Source organism: Polistes fuscatus, unplaced genomic scaffold, assembly GCF_010416935.1.
Source record: "Polistes fuscatus isolate 324 unplaced genomic scaffold, CU_Pfus_HIC Scaffold18, whole genome shotgun sequence".
Lineage (NCBI taxonomy): Eukaryota > Metazoa > Arthropoda > Insecta > Hymenoptera > Vespidae > Polistes > Polistes fuscatus.
In genome coordinates, this window is record NW_025113086.1 from 479,417 (window position 1) to 498,037 (window position 18,621).

At 32.8% G+C, this 18,621-nt stretch overlaps 1 protein-coding gene and 1 long non-coding RNA gene across 2 annotated transcripts; both read left to right on the forward strand.

Annotated features, from left to right (window-relative positions):
- Positions 1-2,488: 2,488 nt before the first annotated feature.
- Positions 2,489-2,955, forward strand: LOC122515477. Its single transcript, XR_006303279.1, has 3 exons — positions 2,489-2,559; positions 2,662-2,836; positions 2,920-2,955. It is a non-coding gene; the product is annotated as an uncharacterized LOC122515477 (long non-coding RNA).
- Positions 2,956-6,810: 3,855 nt separating this feature from the next.
- Positions 6,811-7,533, forward strand: LOC122515582. The gene has a single exon (XM_043632982.1). It carries the CDS (start codon positions 6,811-6,813, stop codon positions 7,531-7,533), a length of 723 nt encoding a protein of 240 aa, XP_043488917.1.
- Positions 7,534-18,621: the final 11,088 nt, after the last annotated feature.

An 18,621-nucleotide genomic window follows, 5' to 3' on the forward strand; every position in this document is an offset into this window, starting at 1 on the left:
TCAGCATAGCATAGGATGGTTATTTCTTCACTGCCCATTTTATATCCTTTTAGCAGTCTTACGTTTCTTATTATTTCGTCCATAATGATGTTAAAAAGCAGGGGACTTAGGGAATCCCCTTGTCGGATACCACGACCTGCATCAATCGGTTCAGTCAAGGCGCCATTTATCTTTGCTTGGATCTTATTGTTTCTATAGATGTCCTCTATGGTCTTGATAAGATTGTTCGGAATTTGCCGGTTATAAAGGAGGTGTATAACATCCTTTAACTGCACTCGGTCGAATGCCTTTTCCAAATCAATGAAACACATATATGCTGGCTGTTGTATTCAATTGATTTTTCTGTTATTGTCTTATGATGAAAACCGCGTCTGTGCACGATCTGCCTGATCTGAATCCTTGTTCGTCTTCTAGATTCGTTAAGCTGTTAATTTTATTCGTTATAATCTTTGTTGTTAGTTTTAATGAAGTGTTTAAAAGGTTTATTCCCCTGTAGTTTGTAGGCAGCTGTTTGTCTCCTTTTTTAAACATAACTATAGTTGTGCTAGTGCGCCATTCGTCAGGTATTTTGTGTTGGCATAGTATTTTTTGGATTAGGAATGTTAGTTGTTGTGTGAGACGTTGGCCACCATATTTTATTAACTCGTTTTGGATGCCATCTTGCCCTGAGCTCTTCCTATTCTTTAGTCTTCGAATAGCTGTTTCTACATCACTGGACTCAATTTGTATGTCGCTTCTGGTTATTATTTCTGGCGTATTTAGTTCCGTTTGAGGTTCTTCTGATTTATAGAGCTCTGTTAGATAGTTAATCCAATTTTCTTTTGTGATCTGGTTTGTTTCTATCATTTCATTGACCTCCTTTCTTTGATTTCTAATAAATCGCCAGATTTGTTTTTGGAGTCCATAGAAGTCACTCTCCATTCTTTTCGAAAAAATCTCCCAATAATTTTGCTTTGTTTGCCTTACTAATGTCGCTGTTTGATTCCGGATTCGTCTATACGTTTCGTATGACTCAGGTGTTCTTAATGTCCTATAGTTAAGGTATGCCATTTTCTTTTTTTTGCATATTTCCTTAATCTCTGGGCGGAACCAAGGAGTTTTGATCATTCTAGCCCGGTTTTTTACAGTTCGTGTTCCCAGGGCTTCATATGCAGCTTCTAAAATGTTGGTTCTTAGTTTCTTCCAGGCTATGTTTATGTTATCTTCTTCTTTTATTGGGTTTTTTTCGATTTTTTCTTTCAACCTGTTCTCGTATAGTTGTTTGGTTGATAAGTTCCATAGTGACTCGATGTTTATTTTAATTCTTGAGTTGCTCGTGAAGATTTCTTTGGGGTTTAAACTTCATTCTTATCTTTGCTAATAGCAGGCTATGATCGCTTCCTACATTCGCGGAGTTTAACGTCCTGATATCTAATATTTGGTTTGGTTGGACGTATCTGTTGGTAACAATGTAATCAATTGTAGACCTAAAGCCTCTGGTGTTGCTGTATGTAAATTTATAGTGTTCTTTATGATTGTAAAATGTATTAATAATCCTTAGCTCGTTAAATGTGCATAGCTGTGTCATTAGTTCTCCATTGTCATTTAACACGTTTTCGTTGAACCTTTGTTTTATTCCAGGTATTATTTCATTTCCGATGCGGGCGTTAAAATCTCCAAGGATTATCATTTGTTGGTTACTTGGTAATGATCCGACTAAATTTTGTAGTTGGTCGTAGAAGGCTTCTCTTTCTTCTTTCGGTTTATTATCCTCGGGTGCATAAATTGACACTATATTTAATTTTTGGTCTTCCGCTTTCATTTTTACAACCAAGATACGCGAAGATACGTAGCTGCATTCTTATATGTTATTTTGATATTTCGTCGACACTGCGATGGCTACCCCTTCTTTTGCCCTGATTTGTTTTTCGACTCCACTATAGACCACTAGGTAGTCGTCGTACTGTATTTGCCCTTTGCCTTTCTTTTTGGTTTCTTGTAAGGCGCAAATATCGATGTTATTGTCCTTCAGTTCTTTCAGAGTTTCTTGATCTTTATTATTAGGTGATTTTATTTTCCAGGTATCCAGACGCATTATGTGTTCTTTTTTCCAACTCTTTGTCCTTTTTCTTGCTTGGGTCGTCATCTTTGAATCCGTCCTGTTCCGAGGCAAAAACTCTTCTCTATGAGCAAATTTCTTTTTTTTACGTTGGGTAGGGAGCTAGCCTGATCCAACAACCTTCCTCCTTTTCCCGGGCTTAGGACCGGCAACATGATCGCTGATTTCGATGCTCCCATCGATCATGCAGGCGGAGTTTATGCGTTTATAAATTATATTTATAAGTGATAAATATTTATGAGCGAATTTATATAGAATTATACTTTTGGGCCAAATACGCTATAATGAAAGGGTTATTGTATCAATGCATTAACGATTTTTTGCATTACAGATTTGACAAACAATACAGTCTTTTAAGAGTGTTTTACTATTCACCATTGGTTAGGATAGGACCTTATCTAGTAGGTGTGATCGCTGCATATATCGTTGTGAAATTAAACCACAAATTATTATGGAAAAAAGTAAACGAATATTCTAATCGCTTGTCGCTTTAAAATGCTATAGAATCGAATCACTTTTTTGAAGATGTTGATGTTGACTCTAATGTTAATAACTGATTTTAGAAATCAATAATACTCTTCTGGATACTCGGCAGCTTGTGCAATCTAATAGTACTCTTTGGATTATATCCGAGAAGAGTATCAGGTTTAGGTGCTGTTTTTTACACTGCTCTCAGTAGAACTGTATGGGCAATTGGTATAGCATGGGTAGTAATTGCTTGTTGTACAAATAATGGAGGTATAACTAAATATCTGATTTTATTGTTAAACTCGACATTATTACTTTCTTATCGTTATTAATAAAATCAATTTGTATTTTAGGTATAGTTAATCGTATTCTTTCGTGGAAGGTTTGGATACCATTAAGTAGGTTGACTTACGCAGTTTACATGATAAATCCAATTCTTATCATTTCTGTGAATTTATACAGTGAAACTTCCCCTCACTTTGAACTTCTCCCATTCGTATGTTTTATTTTTTCTTGTTTGTTTATATTGATAAATTTATATGAATTCTTATTATTTGTTTTTTTGTTTTGTTTTACAGTTTATTTCAGGTGTGGGATACGTAGTTGTAAGTTACATATGTGCTTACGTGGTATCGTTGATGTTTGAAATGCCGTATGTTTCCTTGATGAAAGAAGGGATTAATTACTTGAACAAGAAAACATGATTCTTTTTTTTCAAGTTCTCGATAGTTTTTTTCTATCGGTTACTAACGATCACGATAAAAAAACAAAGTGAATACAATCACTCACAAAAGTATTATATTTTAAGACTTTCCATGAAAAAATTTATTTATTATAATAATTATATTATACGACACTTACCGACATACTATTAACATTGAATGAAGGTGTGACTCTCTAGATTGTAGAGGTAATCATTCAAGCAAATTGAATTATATATACAATAGTCATACTTTGTCAATATTTTAATAAATGTGATTTTTATATAATATTTACGAAGAACCTTATTCTTAACAGGATAATGATTCTATAGATACTGCAAAAATGGTTAAGTAGTTTATATAGAATACAACTCACACTTTGTCTTCTTGTTTATTTCTTTTTGTCACTATGTCTTTTCCTTAGATTACTGCAATTTGCCTTGCTAAATTATCTTAAGTACTGAAAGCATAGTTAGTTTGCCATTTATATGAACTACTGTAAATAGTTTCGATTTATTTTATACTACTGATTAAATGTTACTCGTTGTTTAGTTGTACTACTGCAAAAAAATTTGATTAGAAAGTAGTGTCGATAGGTCACAATATACTAGAATTTTTAAATATCTTATGAAAGGATACTTCCAAATATTAAAATAAACAAACGAAAACCATGTTTCTGTTACAACATTCTAATAATTTACATTTATTCTTTTCTCCATCTGAATCTGAACACATGCATAGATCTTCAATGACTTAGATTAGTATTATGTGAATATCGTAATATACAAATTTATAATTATGAAAATAAATTGTTACACATTCTCGTAGTAAGTTCAAATGTAATTGATTATTACCATCGTTTTTAGCTCGTTGGATGTAAATCAATACATATTATATATCACTGATTATTTCATAGCATCTTCTTTCTCCTCTACACCTTGAAAAGTATTTGTATGCGCAACTGCTGCACGAGTCTTATGATTGCAAAGCATTCTATCATTCTTAAGAAAATAAGCAAAAAGAGAAAACTGAGAATAAGCAATGATATGTATAACATGCGTTGTCTCTCTTTTTCGCATTTAAATTCTATCTGTCGTCTCTTTTCCCGTCCAACTTACGTAACACAATAATCACAAAAAACCGTCTGTTTGACATTTGCTTCTTACGCCTATGAGCGTAGAGATATTTTACATCACACATTTTATTTTCATATAATAATTATTGATTTAGAAAACAAAGCGCAAGTACGTTTGTTATTTTTTCTCGTTGTAAAAAAATTCTATATAATATAATAACTTCGCCTACATGATCGTGAGGGTCATGTTGCCGGTCCCAAGCCCGGATAAAGGAGGAGGGTTGTTAGGTTAGGTTAGCTACCTGCCTGACGTAAAATAAAGCACAAGCTCGAAGAAACCACAACGCGCCTCGGAATAGGACGGATACACTGATGACGACCCATGCTAGAAAACGGATAACGAATTGGAAAAGAAAAAACATTACCAGGATGGCCTCTTGGAATGTAAAATCCCTTAATAACAAAGAACAAGAAATTCTACAAGAACTTGAAAATCAGAAAATAGACATTGCTGCACTCCAAGAAACGAAGAAGAAAAGCAGGGGCCAAAGAATATACGGTGAATATATTGTGATATACAGCGGCGTTGAAAAGAGCGAACGAGCTAAGGAGGGTGTCGCCATTGCCTTACATAAAAGATACATCAACCAGATCGAAAGCCGTCAACACATATCATCACGAATTGTACTGCTCAAGTTGCTGACTGATTCGTCCCCACTAAATATCTTGTCCATTTATGCACCAGACGAGAATAAAGCGAAGCAGAAACGTGAAGACTTTTACAAAGAACTTGAACGTATCATTGAATCACTACCCCCGAGGGAACGAGTAGTAATTTTAGGGGACTTTAACGCTCGCATTGGTCACCAACCGATCCCCGGCATAATGCAGAGATTCAATGAGCAAACACTGAATGAGAACGGAAAACTCATGATAGACTTCTGCTCCCTAAATGGATTTAGAATCACAAACACATTTTTCAACCACAAAGAGCAACACAAGTACACTTTTAGCAACACACGGGGTCAACGCTCAACCATTGATTATATCTTAACCAATAGTTATATACCATCATCTGGAATCTTGGATGTGAGAACACTTAACTCAGCCGACGTTGGAAGCGACCACAGTCTACTTCTTGGTAAATTTAGAATCAAATGCCAACACAAAAGAAAAGATCAAAGTCACAAACGAAGAAACAATAAAGATAGATACCTTCTGGGATACAACAACACGAGAATTATACAAAAGACGTTTAAGAGAAAAAATCGAACTGAACCCAGCTGATAATCGTGACGAAGTAAACACTATATGGCTGAAACTAAAAGCAAACATAAAAAGCGCGGCCATAGAGGCATTGGGAACCAAGAAATGTAAAAAACGAGGCGTCGCAAAAAATAAAACTCCATGGTTCTGCGAAGAGATAAAAGAACAATGTAAGAAGAAAAAACAAGCCTACCTTAAATATCTAACAACTAGAACTGCCGAGTCTTACAACGCATACAAAAACATCAGGAACGAAACTGGTACGCTAGTTAGAAGAATGAAGGACATGCACTGGGAAAAGTTCTCAAAACAACTAGAGAAGGACTTTTACGGTCTCCAAAAACAAATGTGGAGATTCATTAGAAACCAGAAGAAAGAAATTACGGAATTAATACCAGTAAGCCAAATTGATAAGGAAACATGGACCGCATATCTAAAAGACCTATACAAGGATGACCAACCTAACACAACACAAGGTGTCCCAGATATCATGATAAATAATAACATCTCTATCGACGAAGCTGACATGAGAAAAGCACTATATGGATTGAAAAATAGGAAGAGCCCTGGTCAAGACGGCATCGCAAATGAACTCCTCAAATACGGTGGAGAAAGATTGGTTCAGAAGTTGACTATTCTCACACAAAGGATCCTCGAACAACAAAAAATTCCGGACGAATGGAGAGCAAGCACAATGATTTTACTCTTTAAAAAAGGAGATAAAAAGCAGCCCGGGAACTATAGAGGAATAAATCTGCTATGCACTACCTTGAAATTAGTCACCAAAGTAATCTCAAATCTTATCAGTAAAAGGAAACCACTAGCTGACGAGCAACAAGGGTTCAGACCTTGACGATCATGTAGAGATGCAGCATTCGTCGTCAGACAAATAACGAAAAAGTCGATAGAATATAATAAACCGGCGTTCTTCTGCTTTATAGACCTAAAAAAAAGCGTTCGATAGGATACGACTAACTGATGTGGTTCATCTCCTCTATAACAGACAAATACCAAACAACATCATAAAAACAATAGAAGATATATACCAGAACAACAACATACAGGCAAAGATAGATAACGAACTAACAGAACCCGTAACACTGGGAAGAGGCATTAGACAGGGAGACTCACTGAGCCCGCTACTATTCAATATTATCATGGATGAAATTATAAAAAAAGTCTGTAAACAGAGAGGTTATAGGATGGGAGATAAAGAACTGAAAATCATATGCTATGCAGACGACGCAGTTTTAATAGCGGAAAATGAAGACGATCTGCAGAGACTTCTACATGAGTTCAACACAATGGCTCAATCTCTTGGGATGGTAATATCTACATCCAAAACTAAGTGCATGACCACATCCAAGATACCCCTTAGATGTAAATTGGTGGTTGATGGGAGCATTATACAACAAGTGATGAAGTTTGACTACTTAGGCATAGAAATTTCCAGCTTTGGTGAAATAGAAACGGAAGTAAGAACACAAGTGGTTAAGGCAACAAGAGCTGCGGCACAACTCAATGACACCATATTCCGCAACAAACATCTCAGAATAGACACAAAAAGCCGTATTTACAAGGCCACTATAAGACCCATACTAACATATGCGGCGGAAACAAGACCCGAGACATCTAAAACCCGCCAGATGATGGAGGCAGCGGAAATGAAAATAATCCGGAGAATAACCGGAAAATCTCTATGGGATAGACAAAGAAGTGAAGCCCTCAGAAGAACATGCCAAATCGACAACATCAATGATTGGGTATTGGGGAGGAAAATTCAGTGGAACGATCACATAACCCGAATGACAGGAGACCGAATTGTGAAGATCGCTAGGGATAGATCACAACTAGGGAAACGAAGCCCAGGAAGACCACGAAAACGATGGGCGGACAATATACCTACAAGAAGCGAGTTGCGATGAAGAACAGGCAATATGCCTATTTGGACGCTGGAAGAAGAGAAGAAGCAAAAAAATTAATATTCTTTTTCATATTTCATACACTGGTAATCATTTTGTTAGCACAAATTATTATGGTTTATAACCGTCAATTGATTGAATAATCTAACTATTTTTATTAAAATCGATGAACTAAAGTCTATATATCGAAAGAAAACTTTATTATTTCACACAAGTCTTCACGATAGTCCGCAATCCAAAGTGTCTCACTGACAATGAGATCTAAATTGTGCGGTGCGACAGTTACTCAGAGAGAAAATACTTTATAATTTTCCCATTTGAACACATATACTGTATTTTAAGAAAGTATTTGAGAACTTACAATACAATACCATATTAATTATTATTAATTTTAATAAAGTTAAGGGTGTAAATTTAGTTTTCTTCGAAAATATGAAAATAAAAGTTAAATTAATACGAACTTTGAGTTTTCTGCAATACCTATTTATATTTTTGTTGGTTATATATTCTGTATTATACAGTACCGTATTTTATTTTGAAGCCGCTGTAGTTTATAATTATTTAAGAGAAAATTTTGTACTGTATTTTATTATTTTTACAATGTTTTAAATGTAGTACAATCAAATTTTATCTACAAATTCACAAATTAATCTTTTACAATATATTTAGATAATGGTAAAGTATCGAAATTAATTTATTTAAACTGATATAAATATTGATTTACAACGATAAGATTTTTGTTTTAGAGTTGTTGAACGACCGACGCCTTGTATCGGTACTCCGGTGGTTTTCTTGTCGTTGAAAATGCACTTATAGATGGATGTTAGGAATCGTTTATTTATGAGGAATGAGGGTAGGTGAAAATAAATTAAAATATATTTTTTGAGCCCGGTCAGTACTAATAAGTACGATTTATTTGGCTCGTTGCAGGGAAAAGCCTTTCGGCATAAAAACCCTGGTTGAAATACAGTTGATGATGATGTGTCGCTGGCTTGCCTATCGGCAGCTATCGATGATAATGTTAATCCAAAGGCAGAGTATAATTCTGACCACATGGCCTTCTTCTCTTGTTCCTTTGTTCCGCTGATGTAATAGAAGCGCAGGAATGTAGTTCTCTTCGAAGTGAACGCACGCAGGTCTCGTGGTAGAATAGCATTTAAGCGTGAAAGCGCGCGGCTTATATAGAAAAAGACGATGCAACGTGCGGACCAATTACCGAAAAGCTAGATAACGTAGCTGTCGATGCATATGATTGGACTAATAGAAATGGTGGGAGAACGCGTGCTAGAAGAACGAAAGCGCCCTGCAAGGAGCTCACTGCGCTCCTTTGTTACACCGTAACTAAGATGTTTCTTTGTCGCTATATTTCGGCACGCGTCGATACGTCTCGAAACGTCCAAATGATTCTCACTCACTCGCTTGCGTAGGATTACGCAACAAGAGTTAAATTATTAAATACTTGTTTTTTGACGTGTTTTAAAGTTAATTAAATGTTCATTTAAATATTTTGTTGCCTTTTTCTTAACTTTTCGGTCTCCTCTTAATCTATCATGGTAGATTTTATTTTTATATAAAATGCTGGAAATGTCTTATTTTTAGAAAAAGGCGTCCGTCAATTAAGACCTGTAAGTTTCAAAGTGATACGTTTGATAATTTCAAGCGATCAACTTGAGTTAAACAAATAAAATATATGTAAGAATGAGGGGTGATGGGGAGTAAGAAACTAAAGTGCATAATTTTTCATGTAAAATAAAGAAATGTCGTATATTATGTGTTCCAAATCAAAAACCAAAGGATACGGTCTGAATTCTACTGGAGCTGTCAACCGTCAGCCGTTTTTACTGTAATTAATATAACAATTTTGAATGTTTCGAATCCTACGCAAACGAGTGAGTGGGAGCGTCGAGACGTCGAAACGTGTCGAGACCTGTCGAAGCGCTACGACACCCGTGACAAGGAAGTATCCTAGTTTAGCGTTAAAACCAAGAAGCGCCGAGAGCCTTTTGTAAGGGCTCCTTCTTTCTTCTAGCACGCCCTTTCCGACCACAAATATTAGGCCATTCTTATGCATCGACAGCTACAGTATTTGTCTTTTCGGCAATTACCACTCCAAAAGAATAAACACTCCAAAAGAAGTATAACTTCAAAAATACTCATGTTATTTGTTTAAGTATTTCATCCCTTCTTTCATCAAGTAAATATACGGCATTTCGAACATCAACGATATCACGTAAGAACATATGTAACTTGCTACTACATATCCCAGACCTAAAATTACCTGAGAAATAAAGTAGAATAACACACATGACGATAATTAATTAAAACTTATTTAATCTATAGGTACAATCAAAAATTAAAAAATAATACATACGATTGGTAGAGAATCGAAGTGAATGGATGTTTCACTAAAAAAATTTACAGAGCTTATAATAAGTGGATGTATCAGAAAGGCTGCGTAAGTCAATCTACTGAATGGTATCAAAACTTTCCAAGAAAGAATACGATTCACTATACCTAAAATGCGAATTGATTTGATTAATAACGATAAGAAAGTAATAATATCGAGTTCAACAATCGAATCAGATATTTATTTATACCTCCATTATTTGTACAACACGCTATTAATATCCATGCTATACCAATTGCCCATACATTTCTACCGAGAGCAACGTAAAAAGCAGCAGCTAAAACTGATAATCTATTCTGATATAATCCAAAAAGTACTGATAAATTGCATACACTACCCAGTATCCAAAAGAGTATTATTGTTTTCTAAAATCAGTTGTATCAACATTAGAGATATCATCAACAGCATCAAGAAAATAATTTGATCGTGAAGTATTTGTAAGCGACAAGAGATCAGAAGATGTGTTTACTTTTTTCCATAATAGTTTGTTGTTTAATTTCAAAAGAATATACGCAGCGATCACACCCACTAGGTAAGGTCCTATTCTAATCCATGGTCGAAAGTACAAAGGTTCAAATAAATTGAAGTGCTTGTCCATACTGTAATATAAAAAATCGTAATTTCGTTGATAAATTAACCCTTTCATTAAACCACACTTTTGGATTACTCGACAATCTGTAAAATACTAGCTCATTACAAATAATACGGTTTTAAGTAAACTTTCTATAGTATGTTCTCAAAATATACATTACCGAAAATATGTATAATAATTAATATTGATATTTACGTAGGAATATAATTATAAATGTAGGATATATAGCCAGAAAGAATTATAGATGATATAAACAATAAGCATAACAAAATAACTGCTACTTTAAAGTACCTGAAATAAAATTATGTTCAATCAATTAAAATGATATACTCTTAAGAAGAAACTTTTATAAAAAAAAAATATAAGATGCATTACATTGAAGATAAGAATAACAGAAAATTTACTGTAAGGAAGTACTGCATATCGTTCGCCAAATACCAACTCCAAAGCATACACTGCAAAGATCGGTATTGATAAGTAATATTGTATCTATATTATTAACTTAATCATAGAAGAATTTTTAAAATTGCTATTCAAATAGGTCCATACCATATCTTGTACACTAAAAAGATTATGAATATAGAGGATATTTCTCCACCAATATTTCTGACAATTTTCGTGTGATCGTTCCGTTATATAGAAGAGCGATGTTTTACTGTACCACGTTACATTTATTTGCACTAATCCGATTAATATCATAAAAGTAGGTGACAATCTAAAATAGCAGAAGTAGAAAAAATAAGTAAGATATTCCAAATAATTATAATTCAAATTTTGATCCAATTTATGTAAAAATTCATAAAACTTTGGTATTCCGATATCCAAGTAAATAAATTTAATATACAGTCCAGGTAAATTAAAAAAATATATTTAATAATACGATTAACCCCTTGCACTATTCGGAACCTCAGGAAACGCCAGGCCAAACGCGGCTGCCTCGATCATCGCAGTGAAAGGCGAGCGGCGGAGCGCGTGCCGAAATTTGAAACCTATTTTCACGACCGAACGCAAGATGTCGAGTACGAGTCAAGCTCGTGATGTTCATGTTTGATTTGGAACTGAACAACGAGCCCGACTCGTGACATCCATGTTTTGCCTGAAATTTTCATCACGAGTCAGACTCGCCAAAATAATGCAAGGGGTAAAAATTAGAGATCTCAGAACCGTTTATCCGTTGTCAATTGAACATCTATCAAATATAGATACAGATCGAATTTTTTTGAAATATGCATAATCGTTGTAGTATAAGAATCAATACTCGATCAATGTCACTTACAACGGATAAACTACCCTAAATCGTTTATTTCTAGAACTTTCTTTGTTCTTTCCTAATTAGTCGTTTTTTTTTTTCTAAGCTTGAAATAAATTCCAACCTCCACCTCTCTGTTTTATACAGGGACAACTGAAAAACCCATATTGTCAATTGACTGAATCTTTTCAAGGAATTCGAACATAGCGTTTGTAATTTTCATTGATTGTTACACATAAAATTACTTGAAATTACTTCCTCCACGACCGTACTTTAAAAATTCCTAACGAAAGAAAATTTTTTAAATTGATTAAAACCTTAATAACATTTTATAGCATGACCAGTCAAATCGAAAAATAAATTCTCCTTTCTACAAATTGCGTGAATTTTACACTATGCCTGGCATTCTATAAAATTACTCATAACAAATATATTTCATTTTTTTTATTTTTTTTATTAATATTATGCAATCGGTTATTATAACCCCGTATCTATGCACATATATAAAGGTCCTCGAACAAAAAATCGTGTTTATGAACAACCAACATAAGGGTCACTAGTATAGTTGATATTATTTATATATTAAAAAAATTGTTTTTATTGTCCTCGAATTTGAAAAACTTATGCATAAATTACTTAAATTATATTAGATTTAAGGAATTAAAAAAATGGTCTTACCTAATAAACCTTTTCATGAGAGCGAGAAAATATAATTTTGTTACATTTAAAAAATTATGCGGTGCACGTATATCCTTGCCCATAACTTTTTTTAAATACAAGTAGGAGACAAGGAAACCACCAAAACAAAAAAATGTATCTACTGCAATAGTCCCACTGTATATTACGTAAAAAAATAAATCATCTACTTTTTTCAAAAGAAACGACCTATTGTCTATTAATAAACATAACAGAAAATTAAAGAGAATTAATATACAAGCATATATTCATTTAATTGAAATATCTTATTTGAATGAAACTTAAATTCAATCGTAATATTTGTACCAAAAATATCCATTGAAAAGTATACTGTATGCAGCCAAATAATCCATATCATCGAAAAAAATCTTAATCCGTGTATAATCGAAATACCAGCATCTTCAGATTTCATACTAAATATTATTTTCGTGTTCGAATATGCGGAAAAAGCTAGGAATATTTTATAAAAAAAACTGTGGTACTTTGACTTTTCCAGTTGTCCTTTGTTATTATCGTTTAGCGTTTGAAGTTCTTCTAAAAAAATAAACGTTTTGATATTAAATTATTATCTGTTTGTCCATACGAATTGACTATAATAATCCTTTCGTTACTAGTAACCCAAATACGTGTCTCACTCATGTAAAGATTTCGTAAAAATTACTAGAAGATATGGGAGTATTACCTCAAGCTACGTTAGGGTACGTACAAATAATTTCTTATGGAATGATAATAACTCAAAAGTATGTTGAAACCAAAGGATTACGAATTATAAAATAGATATACCTATCGCTAGAGAATTAACATTTTCACGATCTTGAAGACAACTGTCATTTTTTTTCAATCGTTTTTGGTATATCAGGACATCGTAGGCCGTTCCTATTATCACTAATAGGAATGTGAGTACGACTATTACCCTAAAAAAAGGCAACAACAAGAAGACATAATTTTATTGTATATTTAACGAAGGACTATCATAAATGATAAAAGAATTGTTGGTTTACATCATTGTAATGAATGTGCCACTTAATAACCATCGATGGTCATCCATTAGATCTTTTACTTCTACCAACGAAAAATCGGCTGAGTATTGTTCGCCTTTAAAAAAAGTTCTTTTCCTCAACACGTTTTCTAAAAGAATAGAAACTTGATCTTTCGAACAGGATGCTGGTAAACACATACCGAGTGTTATCAAATTCTACGAAAAAAAAATCAAAATATTTAATAAAATTGTTAAAATAGTTATTTTAATTTTTAATAAAACTTACTTCTTCAGGTACTACAATGTGGTATTTTAAAGTGCTATTATGTTGAAAATAAGCAACAAAGAATTTCACTTCAAAAGGTGGAAATTCATCTTCCATATGACGAAATCTCGAATTGTTTCGTAATATCTCTTCCGATAGTAGGAAGGGATTTCTATTTCCGGCATCATCGCATTGACTTTTACTACCCAACCAATAATTATTTCCATATATGAATCCTGTCTTTGGCTCGCCGCTCGCATCGATTACTTGATAAAAGAAATAAAATACAAATTTCATGTTTTTGTGAATCGAAATTAATTATTATGTGCAACTCAGAAAGATTAAACCATTTTGGTAGTTTTAAATAAGATAGTAGATTTCACGTACCTTTTAGGCTCCATAATAACTGCTGATCATTGGCTTCTCGAAATTCGATCAGTTCCTTTCCACATTGAGTTGAGTTTAAAAGTTCTGCGTTTGCTAGCATTGCGTAAACTGGCAACGTACGAATTTTCAATTCTTTCGTTTTATTTGCCGTACAATAATTAAGAAAAAAAATAAATGCTGTTAAATATTTCAGCAATTGGACTACTGGACGTGCCATTTTCACTATGCGATGTTGTTCTGATGTACTTTCGTTGTATTTTTTTTGCACTTATATAATACTCATCGAAAAAAAAATCTATTTTTACGCTACTTTCACTTTTTTGAAAAGTATCTTTTTTGTTTTTACACTGGATGAGCAAAAATATTGCGAGATAATACAAAATAGTATCAGTATAAATATTCAGAAGGAAAGAAACCTAATATAAAGATTAACGAACGATATTACTTAAGCCTATACTCGAATAATAATGCGCGACGACCGTGAAAAAACTGAGTACATGCACTGGGAAGATTTCACACCACCTGACGGAAAAACTACAACTGTTTGATTGCATTTCGAAGGATGTCTTTTTATAATCTATCTCTCTTATAATAACTGCCTCTTACATTTTAATAAATAATATTAACATAACAATTATGAGCGTCATTGTTGACGTCACAAAATCTTTTATTTTAACTAATCCAATAAACCTGCTCGTAGAATTGTTTTTTTCCATTCTGATTAGTTGTTTATGTCAAGGACTCATAGTTTCTTCAATTGAAGAATATTTTTCGTAGTAGAACTTCTTTTACCAGAAACGTTAAAAGAAATGTATTTTCTTGTAAACAATCCTAAATGTTAACAAAGTGTGACAGATTATTTAATATACCTCAAATTAATTTTTTAGTTGTTTGAAAAAAGTTTATATCTAAAGACCTCATATATATTTTTCCGTTATAATTAATTATGTTGATAGACTACAAGTGCTCTAAATGATCGGAATAAATTGAAAATAATGGTATCCGAATGGTATTGTCAAAAAGCTGATTAAATACGTTTTCTTATGCTCTACAGTAATCTTGTGAAAAAGTAAAATAAAAGAAATCATTAAGCTTTTACATTCTTTGCCTACAATAATGAAGCTGTTTCCATCAATAATTTTTTCAAAAATTTAGAAGAATTGTAAATGGTAATTAAAATGTCCTGGTTTTTGTTTTTCTCATTGTGTTTCGTCCTTTGTCTGAACAAATTTTGGAGATTATTAATACGAAAAATTCCTAGCCGTGTTGACCAATGATAAAGATACCTGAAGATACATTTTAACTGAAAGGATATATGATATTTACTTAAATTACAACGGGATAGGTTTTCTTCGAAAATCATACAACGGTATTTTTTGTTATCTATACAGCTATCGCCTTCAACTTTCTATCTTGCTTGCTAGAATCTGGAAAGTCGTACTTTTCCTCAGCTATCCACACTCTAAGATGATACCGGTGCCCTTTATTAGAAAAAGATTTATAAGTAATGGGGGAAGACCGCTACAACTCAGTTGATCCATAGTTATTCAGAATTTGTTTAGTTTATCCAAATCAGTTGGATTAGTATTCAGTTGATTCAGTTGATCCGCATATAATCAGTTGCATAGATTCAAGTCAGTTCAGTTGAGTCATATTCAGAGTTTGTTTATTCAATTATTATTAACAAATTCAGCTAGTTAGTATGGATCAGAAGTTACTGATAGTAACAAACAAATAGATTATCTCATCTTATAAAGCGTTTTATTCTTTCAAAACATTTTATTAGAAAGTTTCCGTTTTAATTTCATTAGAAAGGAGGTTTTAATTGGTCTACAAAATAGACTAGCTATACCAAACCTGTGACCAGGTCAGTCGTAAAAAGACGTTCGAAACGCATAAGCATTATTCATACATTTTATTGCGTCACCACTAGTTGGTCAATAACAATAAAACTCAATAATACTTTATACAATAAGTACTCTATCATCTGCCAGCTAATAAGATTCATTGAATTTGTTGTTTATGGGCACAATAACAAGAAACTTTAACCCATGGTCTTATTAGGTTTCAACACGAAGGTCTTGACAGAGTTTAATATTCAAGCTCTCTAAACTAAGTTTTATCCCCTCCCCAACTTATAAAAATCTTACTCAGTTTCCTATCCGACAGATCCTTCCATGTCTTTGTAATCCACTCCCTCTCCTCACTCATCCTTGTTCCCCGTTGTGTAGCCCAAGGGTGGATCCTTGGTTAAATATTATTCAACATCTTCGTCAACGATATTCCCAGAAACCTAATGGATGTAATTGATCTTTTTTTGTGGGTGAGACAGCCATTCTTACTTCCTTCTTGTCTTACACATACTTTAAAGCTTATTCTGAAACACAAATGAGCCAAATCCACAGACACCATATCTACAAAAAATATGGTAACGAGTGGTATAAACCATGAAACGAGGAAAATACGAATAATAGATCCGGATGTCCGGTTTTATCCTTAGGAACGAGTGTGCTAGCCAATCAAACAAGAATCAACAGCCCTCTCAATTCATCATCCATCGGTGCACAATGGCCCTAAATCACCAAAACGTGGCTAAAAAATGTATATGTAGTTCTACATTTTAATAAGTTAGTATTTAAGGATTTTTGGAGTCGCTGAATATGAATCTAATATTGATAACAAGACACTTCAAAATCGTCAATCGAGCAAAAATATTACAAAATTCCTTAGATCTGGCAACATTCTGAATAACGAAGAGCAACAAAGGTTTCCCTCTCCTTTTCGATCATGGCTTAGTCCTTCCTCGAAAGACATCATATTTATACTTATGCAACGAATAAGAAACGCTCACGACCAATAGGGCACGCTTCTCCCTTCCGTAACGCCTACTTTGCGAAGAGACTCCGTTTAACTCTCCATGAAATTGTTAAACGATCCTTTATAAAGTAGGGCTTCGTGTTTCTTACTTCTATACTTTCAATCTGCGACACCATCTAGGAATTTTTCGATTGATGCTGCATTATTCGAATAATTTACTTTGTCCATTACACTGAGGGAAGTTGTTATCGCTCGCGAATATTTATAAGTGAATAATTATTAAATTATACTATTAAATCTTTGTGACCTTAAAATTATTGTTAAACAAATAAATTACATTTATATAAAAAAAATAAAAAAAAGTAATAACAAAAGTCCCATATTGACGGAAATTTCTAACGTATCGACTGAAGAAACGCGTGAAGTAACGCCTCAATTATCCTTTGGTATGAAAATTTCTTCATTAAAAAAATTAGGAATCTTTTATTGAACGTGTAAAAAAAGTGTAAGGCTTTTGATTAAACGTGTATCAAATGACGACAACACAATTTATTCGTAAAATTTACTAAATTTACTACAATAACTATAAAATTTACATTTATTGATGAAAAGATCCCTGCCTTATCGATTGATAGAATTAGTTACAAGATACAAACTCTGCAGACATTACATTAAACATTTCCTGCATTAACATTTATAGATATTCATAATTAGTATAATATAATAGTTAACAATAAAGTCAAATAATCAAATAATTTATAAATCGCAATTGAAAAATAATTTCGTTAACGATATGTATTACTATTATGAAAGTATTAGTAGTCGAAATAAGATTCAGGTAACATACAATTAAAAAAAAATATAGAATTATATATAATTCTTCTTTTTCCTACGTTACCAAAAACCGTTTGGCATTGTGGCCAATGCCTAGAAGAAGCTTACAATCCCTGAAGGTCACATTTTTCCTATAAAAAATATATCTATATATTATTATATTATATATTATTTTATATATATTTATATGCTTATAAAAATCTTAAAAATTGGCGTATTTATTAATTATTAATAGGATTATTATTTATTCCTATTATTAATTATTAATATTATAACTTACCTTTTATTCGTATTTCTCATGTAAAGCAAATAAGCGTAATAAGCAAAAAGAGAAGATCGATAATTGGCAATGCTAAGTATAAATTGCGGCATCTCTTATTTTTGCATTTGAATTCTATCTATCGTTTCTTTTCCCGTTCAACTTACGGAACCACAAAAAAACCACTTGGAAAATATTATTTTTAATTATTAATCATAGGTTTTAGTAAACAGCGCATATACGTTTATTAGTTTTTCTCATCGTAAAATAATGAATATTCCTTTTTAAATTACATGTACTGGTAATCGTATAAATAATATAAATTATTATATCTTCTCTCTCTAACCATCGAACGATTGAATAATTCAACTATTTTCACATTCCCACATATATACAGTGCTTCAAGAAAGTATTTGAACAGCAACAATGAAATAATTTGTTAATGACCAGCAGTAATAACTGATTTAAGGGTGTAAATTATATATATATAGGTTTCCTTCGAAAATTAAAAAAAAAAATAGAATAAAATAATCACGAACTTTGAGTTAGTTTCAATACATATTTTTACTTTTGTTGATTATTCATTATGTATTATACAGTACCGTA

Bases quoted from the DNA above. Each gene is read 5' to 3' on its own strand.
- LOC122515582 (XM_043632982.1), top strand. From the start codon at position 6,811: ATGGGAGATAAAGAACTGAAAATCATATGCTATGCAGACGACGCAGTT.